The sequence below is a fragment of the Callospermophilus lateralis genome, chromosome 4 (genome assembly GCF_048772815.1).
Source record: "Callospermophilus lateralis isolate mCalLat2 chromosome 4, mCalLat2.hap1, whole genome shotgun sequence".
NCBI lineage: Eukaryota > Metazoa > Chordata > Mammalia > Rodentia > Sciuridae > Callospermophilus > Callospermophilus lateralis.
In genome coordinates this window covers 143640227-143660165 of record NC_135308.1, presented here as the reverse complement: position 1 = coordinate 143660165, position 19939 = coordinate 143640227, and the positions used below count along the sequence as shown (strand labels likewise).

The 19939-nt window shown below is 40.8% G+C and overlaps 1 protein-coding gene across 1 annotated transcript in view; it reads left to right on the top strand.

Moving 5' to 3' along the window:
• Nucleotides 1-1684: 1684 nt before the first annotated feature.
• The window catches only part of Ccdc38 (coiled-coil domain containing 38), a 38173-nt gene continuing 19918 nt past the window's right edge, over nt 1685-19939 (top strand). The window contains exons 1-6 of the mRNA XM_076855416.1: nt 1685-1724; nt 8103-8203; nt 9623-9788; nt 15132-15196; nt 18698-18861; nt 18969-19049. Coding sequence (XP_076711531.1) covers nt 1685-1724; nt 8103-8203; nt 9623-9788; nt 15132-15196; nt 18698-18861; nt 18969-19049 — 617 coding nt within the window. The remainder of the gene's footprint in view (nt 1725-8102; nt 8204-9622; nt 9789-15131; nt 15197-18697; nt 18862-18968; nt 19050-19939) is intronic.

Genomic DNA, 19939 nt, shown 5'->3' with positions numbered 1-19939 from the left:
TTACTCAAAAAAAAAAAAAAAAAAAAAAAAATATATATATATATATATATATATATATATATATATATATTCAGAATATATATATATATATATATTCTGAATGTTAACTGTACTTGCTCACATATCTGTAAATGCAAACTGAGATTTGAAATCAGGCTTTTCCACATGAAAGACTGTGTTTTTAATCACTTGCTGCTGTGTTTCTGGAACTGCTGGCTTTTAAATATGGCTCTCTGTGATTACTGAAGCATAAATTTAAATGGTATTGTCATCGGTTCTGCCATGGGAACACTTATTTTTTTCAGTCCTGGGTATTGAACCTAGGGTCTCACACAGCTAGGCAGGTGCTGTGTTACTGAGCTACATAGCCAGGACTTTTTAAGCTTTGTTTTGAGTCAGGATCTCACTAAGTTGCCTACACTGGCCTTGGACTTGTGAACCTTCTGCCTCAGCCGCACCCCCAACCCCAGTATCCTGAGTATCGTTTTCCCCAAAAAATAAACATATCTTTATAACTTTTCTCATGATCGAAAGATACATAAACTCAGGGAGAAATTTGAATAATATCTTAAAAGTATAGAAATTAGAATAAGAATTAAGGCGAAGCAAGGAACACTCTGCCTTAGCCACAAATTTTAAGAGAGAAACAAAAACTCAGTCAAAATAAGCAATATTTTAATTTACTATTTCAAAAAAAACTCACAAAAATTAGCACAAAAATATATGATGAACAAAATCTCACAAAAATTTAAATAAAGATAAGACTTAGAGGTTGGGATCAACGCATACAAGTGCACAGTCAGATCATGTCTGCTTTACAATTTTGATATTTCATTCAATATGTTACCTTACCATCACTACAACAAAATACCTGAGGTAATCAACTTATAAAGTTAAAGTCTTATTTTGGCTCAAGTTTTGGAGGTTCCATTCTTTGATATATTGGACCCATTGCTTTGAGCCTGTAGCAAGGCAGCACATTGTGGTCGAAGTGTGTGGCAGAGCCCAACAATTCAACTCAGGAACAGGAAGTAAGAGGAGGAGACCAGGGCCCCACCGTTCCTTTCTGGGGCATGCTCTCAATGCCCTAAAGCCCACCCACTAGGCTCCACCTATATTAAAGCTCCCAACCATGCTACTATGGAGGCCAAGACTATGGCATCCATCATAGATTTTTCCTGCAGTAAATTGGGATTTTAAGAATACTGTGTTGACATTTATCTTGATAACTAAGTTGCTGTCATTTTGACAGACCTTAAATTTTACAGCTAAGGTGAGTTCTTCAAAACCAAATTCTAACTTCAACATAGTCAGGATGAAACCAGAGATTGTACCAAACCAGAGGTGGCTCCTGTTCATGTCTGGCACACAGTTTTTCAAACAACTCTCAGGGGTTTCTGTGTGTGTATATAATATACATGTAAGGGGCATGACATAGCTTAACTCAACTTCTTATTTACTGAATGACACTGGATATAATTTTTGCCTGGTCGTTTTATTATTTCCTTGGGGTAAGTGCCTGTGGTTGGAATCACTGGGTGAAAGAGTCTATGTGTGCACTGCTTTTAAAAAGCCAGAAAGGTCATTGGAGAGTCATTGGCAGTTGGATTAAGTCCCTTTATACAATGTTCACAGAATTTTTAAAAATGTATTTCGTTTCCTTTGAACAGGTCCAGGAGACGAAATGTCATCACATGTTTTGCCAACATCACCGAATTCTGGAGGTAAAAAGAAATCAGTCAGTGAACTCCTCCTTTGTGCCTGGTCCCGTTAGGCTCCACAAGGTACTAGGAGAGTAAAGGAGGGTGCTGCACGAGAGCCTAAGGTGGAAAGAGTTTATAAACTGTCTGCTGAGGACATTCTGTTTGACTTTTCAATTTTTAAAATTTCTTCAAATCAGGGGTTCCTCAAATTGTCACCATTAACTCAATTGTGTGTCATACGAAAGGACACCAATAACTTTACCAAATCTGCCCTCTTCTCTCCTTTACCACCCTTCTCTCTTGATCCTCCTACTTCTTTATAAATATACAAGAGAGTAGAATTTAGCAGTATAAAAGGAATAATTTTGTTTTACTTATAATTCTGGCCAAGTTTAATGATGGGATAACACCAAGAATGTCTATAGAGAACTGTCACTCTATACACATCCTATTCAGAGGACCATTTGCCACTCTGTATTTAGAATTAATAGGTGTGACTGTGAATGACAAAACATGTACATAAACCAATGGTTTAAATGTATGATAGGGGTTTTTCACACTCTCTCAGGTAAACAGAGTCTGGGTCCATGTGGAAGTTCACATCAGGAGCTCACCTTCTAGCTCATGACTGGGCTTTATTCTTGGCCCAGTTTGGCTGCTTCTGCACCAATCATTACATCCATATTCCTACCTATAAGGAAGGAAAGAGCATGCCTAGAAGATACATTCACCACTTTCACTGATATCCCCTTGGCTAGAACTTAGCCATATGGGTATTCCTAGGTCCAAAGGAGGTTGAGAAAAGTACTCTCTACTCTGGGTGCCCATATGGGATGATAGAATTGAGGACCATATTTGTATAGAAGGAGAGATTATGGATATTGAGACACTACTAGTAGCCCCTGCTCCATTATCAAATTAAAAAAAAATTTAGGAAGGGCCATTTTTGGAATTAATTCTACAGATAGATTTGCACACGTAATTAAAGGTGTATGTACAAAAATAGTCAATGCAGTATTTTTTTTTTGTAAGAGCAAATGACTAGGATCAGTCATAGTCTATGAAACAAAAATCACAGATAAGGTTAAAATGAAGGAAGAGGCAGTTTTACTCAGGTGCAGAATAGATCTGCAAATCAGCAGACACCAGTTCAGGTTAGAAACCAAGCAAGTGTTATCCAACGAGACTAGACAGAATGAAGTTTCATTGCATAAAGTCACGGGGTGGGGCCCGTAGCTCAGCACTGCTGGGGACAAGGCAAGGTGTGGAAACTGAAGGGAGTCAATGAAGTTTGCATTCACATATCCATGCTCTTTTAGCCAGCTTTTTTTCCATTGCTGTGCCCAAAAGACCTCACAAGAACAATATAGAAGAGGGAAAGTTTATTTGGGGCCTCACAATTTCAGAGGTCTCAGTCCAGACAGCAGGTTCCATTTCTTGGGACTCCAAGTGAGGCTGAGCATCATGGCGGAAGGGTGCCGTGGAGGAAAGCAGCTCAGGACACGGTCATCAGGAAGCAGAGAGAGCTCCCCCAAAGGCGTGCCCCCAGTGACCTACTTCCTGCAGCCACTCCCCACCTTATCACAGTTACCACGCACTTAATCCATATTAATGGATTAATTCATTGATTACCTACAACTCCCACAATCCAACCTTTCCACCCTCTGAATAATTCTTGCATTTTCTTACATGTGAGCTTTGGGGAGACATCACGTATCGAAACCACAACACAAGGATTGGAAAGTTGTTTCATCTTCAGTTCTTGACAGCATCAGTGCAGAATGTTAGCAAAGTCCCAAAGTTTTATCTCACCACTCTGTAACATTTTGACTTTGTTTTATCATGTCCATTGACGTGGGATTAGTTCATAATATGAGGGAATGAGATGCTAGTCAGCTGTCTTTTGGATAAGATGATCATATATGTGCTAATATAAAAAGAATTTCTAAGTATTGGTAACTGAAAAAATAAGATGCAGAATACTAGAGTAGTATATATATTGGATGATGCCTTTTTAAAAAAAATTTTTTTTTAGTTGTAGTTGGACACAATCTTTATTTATTTTTATGTGGTGCTGAGGATCAAACCCAGCACCTTGCATGTGCTAGGTGAGTGCTCTACCTCTGAGTCATAGTCCCAGCCCCTGGATAATGCCTTTTTATTAAAAAGAATTTAGATTACTGTGTCAAGAACTGTGAAGGGTGTAAGAGTTTCTCCTATTTCCAAGTTGTTAAGCTATCTAGTTTCATGGATGCCAAGAAGAGTTACAAAACTCTTGGATCAGACACAAAGGTCTTTATTACTCATAACACAATAGGAAGCATGAGCATTAACACATTTGGTACCAGTTCCCTGTTACCCATGGCCCTCTTTTTAAATCAAGTAAGTTATATATTAATAATATAATATGGACCTCTGAACCCTTGAAAACGAGAATCTTAATGGTAAATTACACCATGACAAAAACTGCACACCAGATCTCTTGTTGTCTGTCATTTGAGGTAACCACCATGTTGACTCCTGTGTAGGTTATTACTGGGGTTTTCTTATTATCTTGTAAAGGACAGCCTACAGACTGTCGTCTTTTGGAAATTACATTGTGCATTGTAGCTCATGCATTTCAACGGCTGTGAATCACATTGTGTGAATATTCCATAGTTCCTTTATTGACTCCCCTGAGGGCATTTGAGTCGTTTTCAGTTTTCCATAAGGTAAGAGGCTGTGGCTTAGGTTGGAGTCTGATGCCCACTGGGAGTATAGGGTGATGCAGAAGGTTGAATGTGGTCCCCAAAAGATATGTCGATGACAATATGAACTTATTTAGAAAATGAGTCTTTGCAGAAGTAATTGAGGCCGGGATCCTGAGATGAAATCATCTTGGATGGACTTAGGGTGAAATTGGCTCAGTACTTATGGAGGCTCAGTCCCATGATCTGCCATCTGCAAGGTGGAAACCCAGGAGAGTTGGTGGTGTAATTCAATCCAAGCCTGAAGCCCTGAGAACCAGGGGAACTGAGGGTGTCAGTCCCATTCTGGGTTCAAGAGGAGATGCCAACTCAAACCATGAGAGAAAGGGCCTTCCTTGGCCTCTGGTTCTGCTCAGGCCCTCAGTGGATGGGATGATACCCTGCTGGTTCCAATGCTGATCTCATCTGGAAACACTCTCACAGACACTCAGAAGTACAGTTTGATCTAGGCACTCCTGAGTCCTGTCAATGCATAAAATTAGGTATCCAAACCACCCAGCCCCGGGTTCCCTGGGGTCCTCGATCTCTGTCACCCTCCGCTAGGCTCTAGCCTGTTAGCCATTCTCCTTCCTCCTCCTGCTGTCCTCAATCCCAGATGCTGGACCTCCCCCAGTTGTCTCTACTCCACAGATGACAAAGGCCTAGAATGTCACATGCTTCCGTGACCTCTCTGAGCCTCACTGAGCCTCCAAAGGCCAAACCATAAGCCCCTCTGCTCTTGCCAGGTATGAACCCCACCCAGAGGGAAGGACTCTCCACCCAGCTAGTTCCTCTGCCAGCTGGACCAGCCACACTCCTCTGAGTCTTCAACCTAATTTCACTTCTCTGCCAACCCTCAGAATGACTCAACAAGTTGGCCACATCCAGCTTGGAACTGGGGGACACTCCCCACTCTTGTGACTACAAAGCCCTGCTGTTTCACTTACTCCTGAATGCGTCCCTTCGGGACCTTGGACTGCAGACCAGGGCTGTGCTGATGACTTATCAGCTGCCTTCAGTCTTTGCCTGTCAAGTGCAGGGCGTCCTGTTTTCTAGGCTCCGAGATCCCTCTTCCCTGGAGGGGTGGACAGCAGGTGGCCAGGACCGGCCACACTCTGTGTTGAACCCAGGACCTCCACTCTGTGATCTTCCCTCTCCCTGATACAGAGAACAAAACAAAACCAACGTGTTGGGGCTTCTGCAGTCCCAGGCACTCCCCTCGCCTCCACCGCGTCCCTTGGACAATGGCCATTTCTCAGGTAGCTTTGACGCTCCAGTTCACAGCACATTACCGCCACCTGGGGGCTCTCCGTGTATCCCAAAGCTGATGTTCTGGACCAATTAAGCCAGAATTCCTGGGGAACCAGAGTGATTCAGAGCCAGAGTCAGAGGTTCTTCATAGTTCCTTAGCCTGCTGGGAAATTTTGGAGGTTTTTTTGTTTTGTTTTGTTTTGTTTTGGTGAGGTAGAGATAGAAGGGTAAGGGTAAGAGGTATGGAGTAAGGGGTGGGTCACCCTTTCTTTTTCTCTCTGATTTAAGATATCAACTCCAAACTGCCAGCATTTCTGGTCTTGATTTTTGGTTTTTAAAGATCAGAATTTCAGCCGGGTGTGATTATGCAAGCCTGTCATTCCAGCTACTAGGGAGGCTGAGGCAGGGGGATTACAAGTTGGAGGACAGCCTGGGCAACTTAGCAAGACTTGGTCTCGAAATAAAATTTTTAAAAGGGCTGGGGATGTAGTCAGTGGTTGTAGAACACCCCTGGGTTCCATCCCCAGCACCACAATAAATAAATTAATACATAAATAGATATTTTAAAAATTCCAAGATTTCTGTCCCCTGCATCACACCTCCAAGCAATAGAAATAAGGACAGATGGAAGGGTTTTTGCCCTTTCAGATTCAATAAATAAAATCTAAAATTCCATTCAGAGATATAGAGATTTTTCTATTTTTAATGATCAGCCTTCTTTTTCATTAAGTATATAAGTTCATGGTTTTTAGTGTTTTCATAGGTATGTGCAGCCATCACCATGGCCAATTTTAGAATGTTTCATCACCTTAAAAATAAACCCTGCATCCTTTGACCTCCAGATTCTACCCCCTGTCCCTCCGCCATCCCTAGCAACACTGATCTCTTCTCCATGGATGTGCCTCTTCTGTTCATTTCATATAAGTGGAAAGATACCCTATGTGGTTCTTTGGTACCTGCTTCTTTTGTTTAACATATGTTTCCAAGGTTTATCCCTGTTGTAGTGTATGTTGTACTTCGTCCCTTTTCAAGCCTAAATAATATTCCCATTGTATGGATATACCACATTTTGTTTATCATTTTTCAGTGTTGGATGCTTGGGTTGTTTCCATCTTTTGGCTCTTACGCATAATACTACTTGAAACATTTATGTACAAGTTTTTTTGTTGTTTGTTCTGTTTTTGGTTCTGAGGACTAAACCCAGAGGTATTTTACCACTCAGCTACATCTCTAGCCCTTTTTAAAATTTCTGATTTTGAGACAGGATCTTGCTAAGTTGCTTAGGGCCTTGATAAGTTGCTGAGGTTGGCCTTGAACTTGCAGTACTCCTGCCTCAGCCTCTGGAGTCTCTGGGATTGAATCAGAGACATGCAGCACTGTGCCCAGCTTCATATACAAGTTTTTGTGTCAACATGTTTTCCTTTCTTTTTGTATACCTAATGTTAGAATTGGTGAGGTGTATTAGAAACTGCCAGAGTATGTTCCAGAATGACTGCACTGGCTGGGTACATTGATGCATGCCTGTAATCTCAGCTCCTCTGGAGGCTGAGACAGGAGGATCATGAGTTCAAAGTCAGCCTCAGCAACAGTGAGGTGCTAAGTAACTCAGTGAGACCATGTCTATAAATAAAATACAAAATAGGGCTGGGGATGTGGCTCAGTGGTCAAGTGCCCCCGAATTCAATCCCTAGTACCCTCTACACACACACACACACACACACACACAAAAAAAAAAAAACCAGAGTGGCTGCACCATGTTACATTTGAGGGTCCAGTTTCTCCATATCCTCACCAGCACTTGTTAACATCTGACTTTTTTTCTAAAGCACTCTGGTTCGGACTGAGGCTCTTCCTAATGGGAGTGGGGGAGCAAGGGTAACAGTAGTTGTGCCTGTAGCATGGGAAGAAATAGTATATTCATATCTCAAAATATAATCCCATGATTCTGCTAAATGCCTGTTTTTATTTTTTGGAACTGGGGATTAAACCCAGGGGTGCTTAACCACTGAGCCAGGTCCCTAACCTTTTTTTTTATGTTTCTTTTGAGAAAGGGTCTTACTAGGACCTCTCTAAGTTGCTGAAGCTGGCCTTGAACTTGCAATCCTCCTGCCTCAGCCTCTAGAGTCTTTGGGATCATAGTTGCGCAATCACCATACCCAGCAAGGTCTCTCTGTTTTATCATCTCATTCCCCAAGCCCATGTGCTTGGTGCCATGGGAAACAGAGGATCCCGGGGGTCTTGCCCAAGAGATCTGGGCCCTTCGTGTCCAGTTCCAGCTCAGGGAGGCAATTTCTTTCTGCATTCCACTTTCTTAGAGACTCCTGCATCCCACTCACTCTACCCTATTTGGTAGAAGCCTTATAGTTCTGGTAAACAGAGGAACAATAATAAATCTTTATTTCTCTTTCTTTCTTTCATTCAGAAAAAGCAAAAGATGAATCGGTCAAAAAGGACAGACCATATAAGGTCTTTTTCAAAGATCTCTTTCTTTTCAAAGAAAATGAAATGGCAGCAAAGAAAAAGGTAAGCTTTTATTAAAAATCACAATCCCAATTAATGTTATAATCATATCCTCTTATTCATCATTCTTATGAATTTTTATGGTGTCAGATATGAGAACTCACATGGTGTGTGCCCCCATGTCCTGGGGAGACACCCAGCACACCGCAGGGATCTGCAAAGATCACCACCCAATGGCAGAAGACAGGTGTTACAATCCAGTATGGCAACTACAATGTACCCTACTCCAACAACACCCACGTTTTTCACATTTTTGCATTTCTAAAATTGGAATGCAGCTTCCATAGATGGGATGTCATTGGCCATGCATAAGATAATAGTGCTTCTTTTTTGGCACCAGGCATTGAACCCAGGGGCACTTAACCACTGGGCCACACCCCTAGCCCTTTTTGTATCTTATTTAGAGACAGGGCCTCAATGAGTTGCTTAGGGCCTTGCTAAATTGCTGAGGCTGGCTTTGAAGTCTTCCAAGCCTCTGGGATTATAGATGTGTGCCACTGCACCCAGCTAAAGCTTTCTTAAAATAAGTGGCATCTTAGAGTTGACGGGCTACTGTAACAGAGGCGGCAAAGGAAACACAGACAAAGGTCTGCCCACCTTTACCAGTGAGAAGAGAGAACAGGGTGGTGGTGATGTGTAGGCAAAGACTTCACTGAAATAACAGGAGCAGAGTCTCCAAGAAGAAGTCAAAATTGGCTGAGCTGACAATATATGTGGACAGACAATATATGTGTTGGGGAATGGGGAGGAGGAAGAAGGGATAAAAGTGGAGGAGGGGGTACCATTTTCAGAATGTTCTGGTGTAGAGCTATGCCAGTGTGTGCCTTGCAGCATTGCTCTCACTGTGTGTGTGGTCACAGCTAACATTTCAGATTTACTTTCCTTCCTCCTGGAGCAAAGGTTGACAACAGGACTTTCTTCACCTTTGTTAGAATGAAGAAAATATCTAGAAATGCTTGACAACTGGTTCATCTGTGTGTGATGGTTTCCTACAGGTGTTATATAGTTGTGTTGAACTTCTCCCAAAATTAAATTGAGAAAATATGGGTGAAATTTGAAGCCTAAAACAAATTTTTTTAAATGTCCACTTGGGACTTCTATTTTTCTCTCATGTTTTCAATTTCATGGACTCAACACTTTGGGCAAGATAAAACTGTGAAAATATATAAATAAATGCAGAAGGACATTTTCCAGTCCTCCATATTTGGGAAACACAATTTAATAAAAATTAATTTTTAAATATATTTGTACTCAGTTTTCTACAGGAAGGAAATTATGCATTCCTTCAAAGATAAGAATTGAGGGTTACTGGTTTAATGTTAATATCATTTATTACAAATGGCATTTTTATATATGATCTCTATTTGAAAACAAGATTACTTGGATACATTAAAAATTCTTCTAAACTTTGCACTTGGGCAGGAAAAAATTTTGAACCGTAGCATGAAAGTCTACCAAAAATCTACTTTTTCATCCCGAATGAAGAGTCGTTCACACCTGAGCCAAATAGCTCTTCTTTCTGACAGAGGTGATGGCTCATTTGAAAAATTTGGTTTAGATCCAATTCTTATTCTCAGATTAACAGAAGGTAAGTCCAAGTTACTCTTTGATTCTGAATATTGTTTTGAATATTGTTGATTTCAGAGTTGGCTGCTTTTCTGGAGGTGAGAAAAAACAGAAAGTATGCTAAGCTTACAATTATGGGAAAGTCTCTGTAAAAGGGGGTTGAGAATTGGGAGAGAATCTATTTTAAACGGGAAAGCATATTTTTCCAAGAAGACTGATTCTCATTTTCATGGCTCTCAGGAAGATAGTCACTGCCAAAATAATACAGTATTAAAGTTGGCAAAGGTGCTAGCCATTCATACTGAGTTTTATTTGTGGAAATACAGAAACTTTCTAAGAATGGAGTAGCTATAGAATTCATATATTCAGAATTAGGAAGCTAATAAAATTTAATAAGTATGCCTGTTGTTTCAAAAACATAACTAGGTTTAATGGTCTTTGAAGGTAACATATTAAAATACTCCAAAATGGTAATAATTGTTTTATGAAAGAAGGCAATCTGGGTATCAAAAATGACATAAATATTCCCTACTTAACAGATCAAGAAGTGCCTAATGATTTATGATTGAGTCATAAAATCTTTTCCCATAAATGAATCTTTTTTCCAATTATTTAAATTTAAAAAAAAAAATAAGGAAGGAAGAATGGACAGACAGACATATATCAAGTGCCCAGGATTTGCTGTGGTAACTTAAAATGTTTTTCCTCTGGCTCCCAAAGTCTTTTCAGTTTCCAAAATTATGAAAAGAAAAATCATTTTTAAAAAAGATTTTTTAGAACTTTATTTTATCCATTTACTTTTTTATGTGGTGCTGAGGATCGAACCCAGCGCCTCACACGTGAGCTACAACCCCAGCCCCTGAGAAGAAAATCTTGCGAGAATAAGAAAAATAGTTAGAAAAGGACTCTGAATTCAGTAATCAAAGCAGAAGTCATGTGCCTTAGTCAGCTTCCTAGGGCTGTGGCTGAAATACCAGACAAGAACAGCTTTCTGAGGAGGGAAAGGTCATTTTGGCTCAGAGTGTCAGAGACCCAGGCCATGGTGAGCTGACTCCATTACCCTGGGCCCAAGGTGAGGCAGAGCGTCATGGAAGATGGGAGTGGCAAAGGGAAGCTTCTCAGGTCACTGTGGCCAGGGAGCAGAGAGAGCAAGGGGAAGGGCCTACAGGGAAGATGCAACCTTCAGGAACACACCCCAGTGACCCACCTCCTCCAGCAGCACCCACCTGCCTACAGTTATCACCAGTCAGTCCATTCAAACCAGGATGGACTGGTTAGGTGACAGCTGTCACCATCAAATCATTTACCTCTGAAAATTCCTGTATTAACACCGGAGCTTCTGGGGACACCTCAATATCCAAACCATAAAACCAAGCGAAATGGTTTAGAACATTTGATAGGTGCACATGTAATTGTGTGACATGGTAGCACGTGATACCAGAGACTTCACCACAAGTTCTAGGGCATGTCTGGATCTCCCCTGGTATTTCAGAATTGGCCTCTGTGAACCCAGGTCATCAAGGCCATTTAAAATGACAGGTGGCATAGAAAGAATTCTGCATGGAGTGAGGGATTTCAAGAATCCTTGTTGCCGCTGTGGAAGTTTCGGGATAACTAGGGAAGCATAGCTGAGGAGACAACCTGGGTGCCCACCATTATTGTTTAACAAAGACGTCGCTGGTCTCTTGGAAGCAAATGCCACAGGGTAGACACTTCAAAAAAAGGAAACAGTGAAATTAGTGTCGTCCAGGGCAATCTGGGCTCTCTCAGCAATGGAAGCAGGGTTATCCATGTGTGCTGGTTATACAGATAAAACATTGGGACATTTTCCCTTAAATCTCCCTCTGACTCTATCTCCATTCAGGAGTCGATTTGAATGAAACTGCTATGTATTCTTCAACCTCAATTCCCTGCCTGAATTCAGACTGAAAACAAACCTACGTGATAGTAAAATTAGCCAGCGGCCCCATTCATTTTATTTCCACGGACTCAGTAATGGCAAAGTGCTAAGTCACCAGCAAAGGAAATCCACAGGCAACTCGGTGTCATGGACGGCTCATCTGCCTACATGGCAGAAGTGCCATTTCCTCTCTGTGCGACGGCAGCCTGAGTTTGGTTTTGCCATTAAACAGCAATACTGAATGGCTTGTCTCAGGGGCTTTCAGACTGCCCTTCACATCCCCAGTGAGTGATGGAGGTGCTCTGGGGTTGAGAGACACTCGCACTTTGAGGAAGGCTTTATCACCTAAATTCTCTTGCTTGGAAGATCTGTCTGATAGCTAGAATAGCCAAAATGGGAAACCTACAATTATGAGTCTTATTAGATTAGCAGGATAAAATTCCATCGGCCCAGCCAGCCAGTCACCACGTTCAGGTAGACTGAGTTTATTTCTAATAAGTTGATAGGATATTCAAATTTATTTTCAATCGGGCTGACCCATCATCGTAAGTGACCAAATGAAAGCGATAGTGAGGACTTTCATTCTTTTTTTTTTTTTTTTTCCATTAAAAATGTCCAAGTATGGGCTAGGGTTGTGGCTCCGTGGTAGAGTACTTGCCTAGCATGTGTGAGGTCCTGGTTTCAATCCTCAGCACTATGTAAAAATAAAGGTACTGTGTTCAACTACAACTAAAAAAAAAAAAAAAAAAAGAAAGGAAAAAAAAGAGTGAATAAGACTCTTAAAAAAAATAATTTAAAAAACCACACTACACAGAAAGTAATTTCAGAAAGTGGATATGGGATGGCTCTTTGACCTTAGGGGTCATGCTGAATATATTGAACCTGAGTCTAATTGAATAAATATGAGGGTCTGAGCACCATGTTACATAATATTACAAGGATGAAATATGCCAGATTCATTATGTGGAAAATTCCACAGGATAATCCACCTGGTTTCTTGAACAAGTGAATTGTATGGAAAAAATGGTGGGAAGGGGGATATGTGTATACCTGAGGTGGGGATCACATTAAGGAATTGGCTTTGTGAAGTGTGAAAGTGGTATGATGGTCATGTTTTAAAACTACCTGGTCAGGAGGAGTACATACTGGGTATTCAAGGGATGAAATGATCCAAGAGTGTTGATTTTCTTTAAAATATTCCAGTGAGGGGAAGAACTGAGGAGGGGGCGACAGAAGAGATTGGCAAATCATTGATAAGGTTAAGGTAGCTGACAGGTCCAAGGGGGCTCATTATGAATGTTGGTGATTTCCCTTGTGTAAAGTTTAAAAAAATACATTGAAAAAGATAATTGTGCACTAAGCACGGATGACTTTGATATGCATTTTATTTATTCCTCAACAAAATGCTGTTAGATAGTTTGGCCTCCTCTCCTCTTTGCATAGGATGAAAGTGGCTTAGTGAGGTTGAGTCACCCAGAATTTCTGGTGAATCAGAATTCAAATCAAGGCCCGGTGCCCACGTCCTACTCTGCGTGGAGTGAGCTGTCTGCAACATAAAGCTAAGAAAAGAAGGTGGTGGGGAAAAAAAACACACTACACAGAAAGCAATTTCAGAAAGTGGGGATGGGATGGCTCTTTGACCTTAGGGGTCAAGCTTCCACACTGGGAAGAGAGCTCAAGAGCCCCACATTTGCTTTATTATATATGGGGGAAACTTCAAAGGTTTTCCATAGAATGTTCTTCTGCCAAATAAGGTCGGAGGTGGGCTGTCCAAGCCCAGTGGGTTACACCCAATTCCAGAGCTAGGAGAGCAGTTTCCCTAGCCAAGCGAAGACTGAGGTCACACACATTGCATAATCCATTAAGTGGGAGGAGCCACAAAATAACTTGCAATTCCAAACCAAAATCTCCTTGGCTCAAGGCCGAGTGAAGACACTAAATAGTTTAGGGGTGGCTCCAAAGTTTGTTGTTTGTTACCACCCAACTAATGCTAACTGATGACTGAAATAATCAGCATTCCTCATTCCAATTGTATTGTTTTTAACAGCAGCTAATAATTGTTGGGATGTTACTGTATGTTTCATGATCCATTGCTTCATTTCCTTCTCCCAGCACCATTATGAAATAGTCACAGTTGTACTTAAGTTATGCTCCGGTAATAAGCCACTTCTAAACTTCAGTGACTTCCAGTCCCAGCAGTTTAGTTCTCATTCACTTTTCAAGTTTGGTATTTTTTTTCCCCTGGATCTTCCACTATAGAAACAATGGATCAGTTGTCCTTCTGCTGTAGGAACAAACATCCTGTCTAGGATGTTACTGGGGTTGCAGCAAAGGGGGAAAGAGAAATGGGTGGTGGTTCCTGAACCTTCTGCTTGGAAGCAACATAGAACATGTCCATGCCCATTCCATGGCCAAATCAAGTCAAGGACGAAACTGCCATCGAAAGGGCAGGGGATAATCCCCTCATAGAGAAGCAGCTGATATTTGGGTAATAGAATCCACCACAATTAGCATCCTCATTGGACAGATGAGGAAACTGAGGCATAGACAGGGTGAGGACTTTATACATGTTCCCCCCAGCTAGTTAGAAATGGGTGAATGGGACCCCAGGAAGAGATTAGGCCTTCTGACGCTGCACAGGCTCAGTGGTCATTCAGGAAATATTTTATTTCCACTTCTACTTATGTTATATTGAGAGACTTTATTCTGTGTCATGTTTAGTTGTGATTTTTTTATGAAACAAACATTATTGAAATGCAGTACATGAATAAATTTGCAAAATGAAGAAAATATGAAGGAAAATTTTATTATATTTTTTATTTAATTGATTTTATTTTTTAAATACACAACGGTGGGATGCATTACAATTCTTATTACACCTATAGAGCACAATTTTTTCTAATTTTGTATATAAAGGGTATTTTCTATTTTAGTTTGCTGAATGGTAAAACTAGTTGTTATCCTGTTCTTTCCTGATATAAATTTGGTTTGTGGTCCCCAAAAACATTTTGCTTGAGGACTCTGTATCTCTGAATTGTCCATGCATTAAGATTTAAACCAATTTAGTCTTATTCAGTACAACCCAGGCTTGGGAGACATATCCTGGGAGGCACATCCCCGACTCTGCTGCTTGTTAGCTGTGTGATCTGGGACAAGGCTTTTGACAATTTTCAGACTTAGGACACAGACAGGATGAGATAGAAATAAATACCTCATTTGGATAGTCAGGATTCAATGATATATTTAAAGTGTTTAATAAAGTTCCCAGACCATGATTGGGCATAAAATAAATGGTAATTACTATTATTAATTTTCTTTTTTGGTTAGGAAAAGTTTTTTTGGAAGTTATAGTTTAAGGAAAAAAAGTAACTGCAGACTATATATCACAACTTAACACTTTCATTCCATACAACATCTCTGACAGATAAAGTACTAAATTCAAGTCTACTTCAATTTTCTTTACAGGTGCAGATGCGAAAAGGACTGTTCATGAATTTATTAACGACCAGAGAGACAGGTTTCTACTTGAGGTAGTAAAAATAATTTCTTTCTCCCAGTAGCCAAATAGAAGGCTTCTTGCATAACATCGCTAAATATTTACCTTATATACCTTGTATTTTTCCATTACATGTTACAAATCTGTTGGCTGAACAGATCAGTTCATTTCTATATTCATTCATTTGAAAAATGTTTGTTGAGTGCCTTCTGTGTGCCAAGCAGTGAAGAAAAAAAAAGACCCTGCTGTCAGAACCCTTCCAGCTTTGACTATACCCACTTTGGCCAGAAGAAAGTGCCAGGTCCCCATTGAAGAATTTCCTATAACAATGACAGAGGCTTTTATCCTACCATCAAAAACCCTTAGCTAGCAGGTAGATACCTGAAAACATGATTACTTAATATCTTCCTATGAATATTCATTTACCATCAATAAAGCAGAGACACCAAGCTCTTGACAAAGGGAGAATAATTACAAAAGAAATTCATTGAATGTTGTTTACTCTGCAGCTGTCAAGTGTCTAATCATCTAGAGAAGATCATCTGCCTCTTTCAAAGTCTTTGATGTGAATGAGTGAATGAAAAAAATGTTTGACTTTTCATAGTGTCACATCACACATTCTGGAACTGAAGTCACTTGGCTGCCAGCTGCAGTCCACATGGAAGGTCTCCCTTGAAGTTATAAATATAACCTGATGCCTTTGTTTGTTAAATATTATTTTCTGGGTGCGATTTGGACCTTTATCACAAAATCCTAGTGACATAACTGACATCCAAAGCAGTTTAAGGTTGATAGATTTGCTAGAATCACAGGTCATTTGTATTAAATGTGCCTCATTCTGTTTCTCTATCATCTCCTTCCTTCCTCCCAACCAGTTTGGTGAAGTGTCCCAAAGTGACTTGTAGAGTCCCCTTATCAAAAAGACTTGTATATAGTTAAAAAAAAAAAAAAATGGCTTTGCCCAAAGAAAGTCTGGCTTTGCTCTTGACTTCCAGTGGTTATAAGGGTGATGCGCAGGCCACATCTGACCGTCTTAAGATGACTATGACAGGAAAACCAACAATGTGACTTAGAGCCAGAACTCTGGCTCCTACTCAGGATTAGGGACCAAAGACTGATCAACCCTGTGGTCTATCAATGAGTCACGTCTACCTCATGAAGCCCCAGTGAAAACTCTGGACAGTGAAGCTCAGTCGAGCTTCCCTCACAAGCAACACTGTGTCTCTGTGCAGCTGCCGAGAGGGTAACACATCCTGTCCATGGAGAGGGAACCCGGGAAGCTTTGCAGTTAGAACCTCCCAGACCCTACCCGAGGGGCCTCTGCCTGTAGCTGACTCTTATCTGTGTTATTTCCTTGTTACAAACGGAACCCATGAGTTTAGTGAATTCCTCTGGAAAATTGCCAGGACGGAGGGTGTTTTGAGGAACTCCTTGAACTTGCAGTTGGTGTCAGCAGTGGGGGCAATCTCGGGTTATGCCCTTGAGTTTGGAAGTCCAACTACCTCTGGGTCACTTATAATAATTTTCAAAAACCAGATTGGTTTCATGGTTTCTTTATTCCTTCCTTTCTTCCTTTCTTCCTTCCTTCCTTCCTTCCTTCCTTCCTTCCTTCCTTCCTTCCTTCCTTCCTTCCTTCCTTTCTTTCTTCCATCTTTTCTTCATTCCTTTTTCTGTTTGTGGCAGAATTGGGAGCTGAAATACCCATCTAAAAGACATGTGAATGTTAACGTATCATGAATGTAATCTGATGGGCAACTTTATGGCAATAAATTTGAGAACATGGATGAAATAGACAGATTCCTTAAAAGACGCACACTACCAAAGCTTAGGTAAAGATATTTGCCATAAGCTTTTCAAGCCCAACATTTTCAAAGCTTTGCTCCTGCGATCATCTTCCCACCCTGGCAACCTCATCTCATGTTCTCTACTCAGTAGACGTCCATTCCATTTTTCCAGTTGCTCAGATCCAAACGCTGTTGTTCTCCTTGACTCTTCTCACAAACTACATCTTTGTTCAAGATCTAACCACAATTAGACTCTTCCACCACCACTGTAGTCCCAGCCACCACTAAGTCTGCATGGATTGTTGTTAAAGCTTCTGAACACTGGCCCACTCCTACTTTTGCTTCCTACAGTCTCTTCTCCCTGGTAGGAGGATCATGTCCCTCGTGGCTCAAGACCTGGAATGCCCTGACGGGTTCCTGCCTCTCTCTGAGCTTGCTCCCACCACTGACCTCTTGCTGGCTCACTCCAGCCACAGTGGTCTACTTGCTGCTCCTGAGATGCACCTTGCCTCAAGGCCTTTCCATTGGGGGCTCTTCCTTCTAGGGGGACCATTTCTCCCTCAGATACCCTTTCTATGCCCTTGCCCTCTGGCACTCCATTCTCCTATATCAACTCTTCCCTCTTAGAATAGACGTTCCACTAAAGCCATTGTGTCTATTTTGTTCACCACTCAATGTGCACCACTTGAAACAGTTCTGGCACACAATAGGCAGGCACTCTATAAATCTTTGAAGAGTAAATTAATGGATGAAATCTTTTTGTTATAAACCTGGAGGGTCTTATTTTGGTTGTGACTTCTCAAAATTAACTCATTTCTTTCTTTTTTTCTTTTCTTTTAAGTTTTTTTTTTTTTTTTTTTTTGGTACTGGGGATTGAACCCAGGGGTGCTTAACACTGAGCCACATTCCCATCCCTTTTTTTAATATATTTTATTAGAGATAGGGTCTCACTCAGTTGCTAAGTGCCTCGCTAGATTGCTGAGTCTGGCTTTGAACTCTAGATCCTCCTGACTCAGCCTCCCAAGCCACTGGGATTATAAGCGTGCACCACCGTACCCGACAAATTAATTCATTTCTGTATTTGAAGTTCATGTATATTATCACATAGGTGGCTTTGTTTTATAATCTATTTTTCATGTATGGATTAGAAACCCAAGTGTATTATTATACTCTGTACCAAAAAAAAAAAAAAAAAAAAGTAGATGTCAAATCGTACTTGGGGATCCAAGCAGGCCCCTTGGGTCTGGTTAAACAGCATGGAGAAAGGCATGTCTGGCATGGTAGGGTTGACAGTGCTTCCCCACAGGTCCTTCCTATTGGTGGAGAAGCTGGTAGCCTTGTGGATTCAGACAGACCACTTTCCTGATGTCCAGTAAGAATTGGAGGATAATATGCTAAGAATAATAGATGGCACTGCTCTTTGGAGAGAGAGGCAGCTATTTTTGATTTGCGGTGCATAGCTATTTTGGCACATTGCAGTCCCTTCATAAAAGTGAAAAGAATTTTTCTCCCTTGTTTCCTCAAAGTTCATGGCTTTGAATTTGTAATCCTCTGGCCTAAGCTTCCTGACCTGCTGGGATTACCCTTCATGAGATAAAAGCTCTTGTCCCAAGATTTGGGCACAATATTATTTCTAATACAAATGCCCACTTACTGTATAACTTATCCCCCCCTTTATCGTGAGACTGTCGAAATGTATTTGAAATGTGTGCTAATGTTCTTGACGAACTTTGTGTTTTCCATATTCCTAGTATTCTCTGTCAGCCAAAAGAAGCACAATTAATAAGTTTGAAAAACACATAGCAACGAGGGAAAGACAACTTAGAACGGCAGAGATAAAGCTCGAACATGACGCGATGGCCTTTGAAGAGTTCCTTCGAGAAAATGATCAGAGATCTGTAGATGCTCTTAAAATGTTAGTGTCTTCACTCTGGCCAAATGCCTCTCCCCACTTTGTTGGTCTTAGTTTCTCAGAATACAGCACGACCCCAAACAAACCAACAACTCTCTGTTACTTTTCAGAGCAGCACAAGAAACTATAAACAAACTTCAAATGACAGCAGAGCTAAAGAAAGCCAGCATGGAGGTGCAGGCCGTGAAGAGGTGAGGGCAGGCTCCAGCTTCTCATTATCCAATTCCCTCCTCCCACTGGAACCTGCTCATGTCTGGCTGGACCTGAGTGGAAGCAACCCTTGTCTGCTGATGATGTTATAAGTGTGAACAGGTTTAAAATCAGTAACCTGTCTCTGCCTGGGCATCAGTACTTGGCCACTCTCTGAAAAGGTTCTCTAACTTGTAGACATAGAAATAAAGAAATTAGTTGAAAAGAAGCAAACCGATGTTAGAAGTAAACAATAAATCATCTTCTAAGTGCCCTTTTCCGACATTTTAATACCTCCAAAATTAGGATTCGTTTTACAATTGCCCTATAATTATAATTGGTAGTATTTTTTTATATTTGTATTTTTTTTTTTTTTTTGAGTACTGAGGATTAAACTCAGGGCACTTGGCCACTGAGCCACATCCCCAGCCTTATTTTGTGTTTTATTTAGAGACAGGGTCTCACTGAGTTGCTTAGCACCTTGCTGTTGCTGAGGCTGGCTTTGAACTTGCAATCCTCCTATAGAATCTAGTATTGCTGTTAAAAGTCAATATCTGTAATAAAGAAAAAAAATACAAAAGCAGGAGTTGGGATTAATTAATATTATTGCACAGTCCACTTTTTACTTTTTTTCTTTTTAGTTATACATGACTGTAGAATGTATTTTGACATATTATACATACTTTTTTTTTTTTTCGTATCAGGGGTTGAACCCACCAGTGCTTTACTATTGAACCGCATCCCCAGCCTATTTTATTTTTTATTTTGAGCCAGGGTCTTGCTAAGCTGCTCAGGGGCTCACTAAATTACTGAGGCTGGCTTTGAATTTGTAATCCTCCTGCCTAAGCTTCCTAAACTGCTGGGATTACCCATCTACCACTCTTTCTTTGAA